The 7,975-nt window shown below is 33.9% G+C and overlaps 1 protein-coding gene across 1 annotated transcript; it reads left to right on the top strand.

Annotated features, from left to right (window-relative positions):
- Positions 1-130: 130 nt before the first annotated feature.
- Positions 131-5,924, top strand: LOC110036935 (bifunctional purine biosynthesis protein PurH-like; the record flags this gene model as incomplete). Its single annotated transcript, XM_020741498.1, has 9 exons — positions 131-233; positions 357-490; positions 826-1,003; positions 1,080-1,234; positions 2,415-2,624; positions 3,133-3,480; positions 4,447-4,573; positions 5,474-5,647; positions 5,767-5,924. Coding segments are annotated over 9 exons (1,587 nt in total), but the record flags the coding sequence as incomplete, so codon positions are not given.
- Positions 5,925-7,975: the final 2,051 nt, after the last annotated feature.

The following is a 7,975-nucleotide window of genomic DNA, read 5'->3' on the forward strand; positions in this document are numbered from 1 at the left end:
ATGTTCTGAAACATAAAGCAGGCATAGAGCTATTTCAAACAGACTCTTGGTGGCAGGATGTCGAGAATCTCACGATGTTTTGGATTTACTCTTTATAAATATTTTTAGGTAAAAATTTTGGTTTATGCAGCTTGATGGTAGAGTAAAGACTTTACATCCAAACATACATGGTGGCATTCTTGCTAGACGGAACATTGTTCACCACATGGATGCTTTAAGTGAGCATGGAATTGGTGAGTTTCTACCCCAAATTTGATTGTGATTGATGTGGCGGCAAATGCGTATAGTGTACGAAACATGTACTCATGCGTCCTATCTCACTTTTGTTTATTTACATGTTAACTATTTTGGTCTAGGGACATTTGATATTGTGGTTGTGAACCTGTATCCCTTTTATTCGAAAGTCACGTCAGCAAGTGGAGTAAAATTTGAGGATGGCATTGAGAATATTGACATTGGTGGCCCAACATTGATTCGCGCTGCTGCCAAGGTCATTATGCTGGATCGAATACATATATGCCACCATTTGATTTTTTGGCATTTACATACATACCACCTAATTCCTACTTATTTACATATCTAATACCTAAACTTTGTTTGTCATATTTTGAGCATGTAAATCTTTCATATCACATAAAAAATACAGTTATTTTAACTTGTAAAAGGTCAAATACACTTTTTCATGCATAAGTGAAGTGTCATATATTATAAATTGAAGTTTAGGTGCTAGATATGGAATTAAATAGGAATTGAGTGGAATGTATGTAAATCTTCCTTAATCCTTAATTTTTATAGCTGTTTCATTGAATTTAGTTTTTTGAACAGAATCACGTGGATGTTTTGGTTGTCGTAGACCCTGAAGACTATCCTTCCCTTCTCAAATTTCTGCAAGGAAAAGAAGATAATCAGCAATTTCGCAGGCAACTTGCCTGGAAAGCTTTTCAACATGTTGCTTCCTATGATTCAGCAGTTTCAGAATGGCTGTGGAAGCAATCTCCACAAGGTATCATATGGAATAAATGTTTTTTGAACATAATACATATTTCTGCAAAATATCATTTTTATTTTTTCTTGTTAAGGCAAGTTTCCTCCCAGCCTTACAGTGCCACTTACGATGAAGTGCGCTCTTCGGTATGGGGAAAATCCTCATCAAAAGGCAGCATTTTACGACGATAAGAGTCTCTCTCTGGTGAATTTTGGAGGCATTGGAACTGCTATCCAACATCATGGAAAGGTGCAACATGTTTAAAAAGTTTTTCGGGACATATTTTAGCTGCTTATTTGTTGATTTTCTGCTGATTTTACTTGCACGTTACAAAATTTGATAAGAGTCGTTGTATTCATTTGTGGAAGATTGTTAGTCAAGAAAGTATAGTGTGAAAGGAGTATTAGAGGCAGCGATTGTGAAGAAAGTAGTTGGGGTTCATGGTATTGAGATTGTGTAGGGAGGGCATGGTATGAATTTGATTAGGTTGGTTGTGTTGGAAAGGTGATGTGGTTGCTTACAAATGGATAAGTCAAGTTCACAATGATTTAAGTTATAGTTTTAAGATAGCAAAAATAAAAAAAAACAAAAAGTTCCTCAAATCATTCCGAAGGGCTCATTTTAGTTTTAGAGTTTATAAAAAGTGTCAATTTAATCCTCAGACAATTTTAATTTGGGCTGAAACAATCCCTATGGAGGGCTATTTTTGCCCCAATTTCATTAGTCGAGGGACTAATTTGACGCTTTTGTAGACTCTGAGACTAAAATGGAATCATGTAAACAATCACGAGACTATTTTTGCGCTTTACTCGATAGCAAAGGTATCCAAATAGTTTCTGAAGAGATTTTTTTCCTCATCATTTAGAGATGTGTACAATCAAAGGGACTAAAATGTCAGTTTATAGATGATGAATGAATTATAAAACTGGTCTCTGATGACAAGGGTTCATATTTTAGAGCCAAGTAGCATAATAGGAGCTATAAGACCAAAATACAAAATGTATTAAATATTGATTTGGATATAGTAAACTTGATTAGTGGAATTCGCCAGAAAAATACAAGGTTCGAGAAAGATGGGTTCCGTGGTTTAGAATAGCTGTAACTTCGTTATAAATTCCTTAAAAGTTTGGATTGAACATCTTTATATTTTAAATTATCTATAATCTGTTATTCTTAAATATTTATCGCCAAAATTCTAAGTGTAGATTCATTAAATTGTTTCTTCAATTACTTTTTAGTAAATATGGTTAATATAGTAGAAGATTTACATGCATACCACTCAATTCTTTTGTATTTGCTTATCTAATACAACACATATGCTACCTTACTTATACATGAAAAGATGTATTTCACTTTCTAAAAGTCAAAATAGTTGTATTTTTTTTATGTTAGATGAAGGATTTAATTTTATAAATATACTTTGAAACAGGAAATGTCTTACAATAATTACTTAGATGCGGACGCTGCTTGGAACTGTGTCTCAGAGTTTGAAAAGCCTACATGTGTGATTGTAAAGCATACAAATCCATGCGGGGTAGCATCAAGAGAAGACATCCTTGAAGCTTATAGATTGGCTGTGAAAGCAGATCCTGTTAGTGCATTTGGTGGAATAGTTTCCTTCAACACAATTTTAGATGAGGTATTTAATGTTTTGAGACACTACATCATCATCATTATAGCTTTATCTCAACTATTTAGAATCGGTTTTATGACTTCTCATTTTACATTCGTTAGTGTTGATTGTTGCAATAGGGTTTAGATTTTTTCTACGCAATTCGTTTTGATATATGCTGTTTTCATTTAGCTTCTTTCTAATCTCTCCGCCCTTTCTACTATTCTACGTAAATGTCCAAACCACATGAATTTATTTTTCATATCTTATCTTCAATAGATACTGCTCCCACATCTCTTTTGTATGATCATTTTTCAATCTATTATTCTTTATTCTAGAACACATTCATCTAAGCTATAACTATCTTACCTTAACCTAAGAAGTTGAAAGTTGATGTTAGTTTCATTACAAATTATAAATTTTTTATCTAGATTGATCATCATCAACATCATTGAAATTTCATAATTGTGTGTAGATGAGGCTTTTTGAACCTTTTAATTTTTGTATGTCTAATTGTAGTTTTTTACGTTATTAGGATCTTGCCAAAGAAATTCGAGAGTTTAGAAGCCCAAACGATGGCGAAACAAGAATGTTTTATGAGATAATAATTGCACCGAACTATACAGAAAAGGGCCTTGAGATCTTACGCGGTAAGTCGAAGAATTTGAGGATACTTGAGGCGAAAAGGACTCAAAAGGGAATGCTCTCGCTCAGACAAGTTAGTGGGGGGTGGTTAGCTCAAGATTCTGATGATTTGATTCCACGAGAAACTGAATTTAAGGTTATGTCGGATAGGGTCCCCCAGGCAAATGAGTTGTCAGATGCGCAATTTGCGTGGCTCTGTGTAAAGCATGTGAAGAGCAATGCAATTGTCATTGCTAAGGTTAGCTCTTCTCACCGCTTGTTTGGCCATTTCTCTATATTTACTATTTTCATTCACTTATTTAAAAAATAAATAACTTAAAAATATAGAACTATAATTTAAAACTATTCTTAATGACCTGATAGAACATATCTTACATGCAACTATTGATTCAAGAACAAAGGCTTGTTTGGGATCAATTTTATTTTTTAGTTTTGTTATTAATCTTTTTTTTTTCTTTTTTAAAACATGTTTGAGTATATTTTTTTACTTGCTTTATTTATTTATTTTTGGTTTGGGATCAATTTGATTTTTTAGTTTTGTTTTTAATCTTTTTTTTATTTTTTATTTTTTAAAACATGTTTGTAGTATATTTTTTTACTTGTTTTATTTATTTATTTTTTTCTAAACACAAATTAACATGTTTTTGAAAACACTTAAAATAACTTTTAAGTGTTTTGTGTGTTTTTAGAAATGATAATATCTTACTTATACATACCGAACATGTTTTATTTTAAATTAAAACATAAACAAAATAAAATAAAATTTAAAAGTAGAAAATAAAAGCAATAAGTGATGCCAAATGACTCCTAAGTTAACATATCTTCCCCAAGTAATTAAGGGGCTGCTTGGGATTACTTTTGTATTTTTGCATTTTTATTTTTTATCTTTTATTTTATTTTATTTTTGTTTTGATTGATTTAAAATAGGTCTGGTTGTCATAATTATTTTTAAAGATGTTTTTAGGTTTTTTTAAAACAAAGTTGATTCGTTTTTTTTTTAAATGCTAATCAAACATGTTTCAAAACAAAAGGAAAAAAAAACAAAAATAGAAAACAGAAATGATGCTAAAAGTCTTAAAAAGATGAATAAAACTGAAACCATTGCACATAACCTCAAGAAAATAGTGACTTGGGATTTTTTTCTGTTATATTTGCAAACAATGAATCACCAACGTAGTACTCGAAATCTATTTCATTTCTACAGAATAACTGCATGTTGGGAATGGGGAGTGGTCAGCCAAACAGGTTAGAGAGCTTAAGAATCGCTTTCTCGAAAGCAGGAGAAGAGGCAAAGGGAGCTGCTTTGGCTAGCGATGCATTCTTTCCCTTCGGTAAGTAAACCATGATATTATTACTTTTCTCATTTTTTTTGGAAATTTGAGTGAATTTAATTGCATACTCACGCAAAACGCATAACCAGGAAAGTTGGCTTGCATTGGGATACTATTTTGATAAAAATGTTTTCTTCACTTTCATCATTGTAACAAATGATAAATATCAAAATGTTATTTTGTGCAAATCACTCCATGTTTTTTTTTTCATTTAATTTTTTTCTATTTCATTTATTGTCAGGGTGAACAAATCTTGTTTCAAATATATAGATTGATGTTTTCGTGTGCGATTAGCTAGTCCTTCACTAATAACTTCTCATATGATGCTGCATCTATGAAGAATAGAAATAAAGCATATTCGTCTCATGGCTCTTAAATTAATCTCTAGGCATAAAACTAGTGCAGAGCAACAGACTTTTCATCATCGTTATCCGGCTCTTTTACGATCTTATCATGAGTAGTTATTATGTATAGTTTTTGGTCGCGGATTTGATGTAGTTGATTGGTACTTATACAAGTTTTGTTCTCTAACATTTATATGGTCTGTGCTTAACGCTGTCCTCCACCGCTCGTCTGCTTGTATGACTCGTTTGATGGTGATGAGATAAAACGAGTTCGCCTTAGCCTTCTCATTCCTCCGTTCCCCTCCAGATTTTCACCACTCTTTTTTTATTACCTGCTTCACTCTGTAAAAGAGAGGCATAAGAAATTTGAAGAATCGCAGAAGGAAAAGTAACAAAGTGGAAGAATAAGAAAAGAGTGGTGAAAATTTGATTATTGTTTAGTATTGAAGAGTGAGAATGAGAAGTAATCTTATTGTTGAAATTTTTGCTATTGGACTGAATGTGACCATATGATTGAGTCCATATTCTTGTTGATAACCCAAAGCTACTAATCTAGCTTTATACTGTGCCATCGAACCGTCCGAATTTCATTTGATTTTTGTAAGTCCATTTGTTGCCAAGTATGGGTTGATCGACGGGAGCGGGAATAAGCTTCCAAGTGTTTTATTTTTACGGAGTAAAGTTCCTCTTCCATTGCTTTCTGCCAGTGATCATATTGAGCAGCTTGTTTGTAGGTTGTTGTTTCACATTGGGATAATTGAACATGCACCGAATCAAGGATTTTCTTTTTGGTTAAAGCTCCTGTTTGGGATCTCGTGACCATAGGATGTTTTAGTGGTTGTTGAGAAGGTGGTGGTAAAGGTATGGAGAGGTTTTATGTGGAGGAGGTGTTAGTTACCGTTGGTTCAGCATGCTCTATTTCTGGATCGGTTGGAAATGGGTACTTTGCTCCTTGTGATAATTCTGGAATGGTTGTTGGTATTGGATTAGTGGAGGGGCTGGGTTGAACACTTGGGGTATAGGAGGTTTGTAGAGTAGATGCGGGTAGGAGAGTAAGTGGGGAGGGAATGATGGTGTTTTGGGTTATTGGTTCGGGCCGTTTAAGTTGTTTGTTAGGATAAATAGTTTCAACATGACGAGAGATGATCATCTTATCTGTGGTTGGATCAAAACATTTGTACCCTTTAAATAGCCCAAAAATACACAACCTATAGAGTGTTGTTGAAGTTTATTTTGGCAAATTGACGGTAACCAGGGAAAACATTGATTTCCATATGTTTTAAGATGACTGTAATCCGTTGTAGAGCCACGAAGAAGCTGATATGTTGACTTGGACGGTAACCGATTGATCTAGTTGTAGTGAGGACCATCTCAAGCCAAAGAGAAGGGGATACATTGGAATCAAACATAAGTGCTCTTGTAGTTTCTAGTATGTGACGTTTCCTTTATGCAATTCCGTTTTGCTGGGCGTATAGGGATAACTAGTTTGCTGGATAATTCCATAAATAATAAGTAAAATTTTGAATTGTTGGCTAGTGTATTCCCCACCATTATCAGTCCATAGTACTTTATTCTTTGATTAAACTGAAGTTCTACTTCTTGTTTGAATTTAATAAAGTGATGAATAACTTCAGATTTGCTTGTCATAGGATAGAGCCACGTATATGCAGTAAAGTCATCAACAAATAACAGATAATCGCGGTAGCCTTGATTAGACACAGTTGAGGAGGGACCCCAAACATCTGTATAATTAAAACTAATGGATTACATTGAGTACTTGTAGAATTTTTGAAAAAAATACAATGACATTTTGTTTTAGTACAAGAAGTGCAAAAAGAAAAATTATTAGGAATATGTAAATGTGTTAGTTGCTTGGCAATGAGTTGTATGGTTTGGAGATTAGCATGTCTGAGACGCCTATGCCATTGATCTGAATCAATGATTACCGAAGCACGAGATTGGGTATTGGTGGAAACACGATACAATCCATTACTGTATGGACCCTGAAGAAGAACTTGTTGAGTAGTTCGATCTTTCATTTGATATCCAGTAGCATCAAAAATAATCATGCAGTTTTTATCTTGAGCTAGCTGAGATATGAATATCAGATGTTGAGAAATTAGCTTGTGATTGGGAGTATGAAATAATTTGGAGAGAATTAGCTTATGATTGGGAGTAGGTAGAATGCCACTTCTAGGGTGCTGTATAGGAACAAATTTGGGAGTATGAAATAGTTTAGAGAGACTTAGCTTATGATTGGGAGTAGGTAGAATGCCACTTCTAGAGTGTTGTATAGGAACAACATTGCCATTACCCACGATCACACTTTCATTACCTTGATATGCTTCAGGAAGATGCAATTGGCTGTAGTGAGCTGTCACATGAGAAGTTGCTCATGTATCCATTTACTAGTCTGATTTAACTAAAGGATTGGAGGAAGTACCATAAGCCGAATGTGAAGTAGTGGCAGCCGAAACATTGGAGTTCTTAGGTTGATAATTCTCATTGAGTCGGTGCCAACAATTAGGAGCTACATGACTTGGTTTATTGCATATTTGACAAAGAACTGATCCAGAAGATTTGGTTTAAGAGGATTTTAAGTTCTTTTCGATGAGTAATTGTGAGAACCGCCCTTGCATTTATAAAATTTTCCCTTTCCTTTGTGGCAGTATAAGGCTATTTGAGAATCTGGTTCAATATTTTTCAGCTTTGAATTCAGAGGAAAGATTGTTTTCTTCACTGATTAATAGAGCATATTTGTTCTCAAGACTTATGGGAGCAGGTTGGGTTCTTATAGTTGTTTTAAATGTTTGATAGGAAGGAGGTAAACCTTTCAGAACATACAGGATAATATCTTCAGGATCTTCTTTCGAACCGACAGCCGATATATTGTCAACCATCAATTTAATTTGCATCAAATATTGCATCGACATATTGTGTAATTTATATTTTAACCGTATGACCCGATAGCGATTGAAAGATTGCAACTGTTTCTCCAACACAGTCCAAATTTCATGATAGCTATCCAGATTCAAGACATAGGGCAAGATAGATGCCG

The sequence above is a fragment of the Phalaenopsis equestris genome, unplaced genomic scaffold (assembly GCF_001263595.1).
Source record: "Phalaenopsis equestris unplaced genomic scaffold, ASM126359v1 Scaffold212783, whole genome shotgun sequence".
NCBI lineage: Eukaryota > Viridiplantae > Streptophyta > Magnoliopsida > Asparagales > Orchidaceae > Phalaenopsis > Phalaenopsis equestris.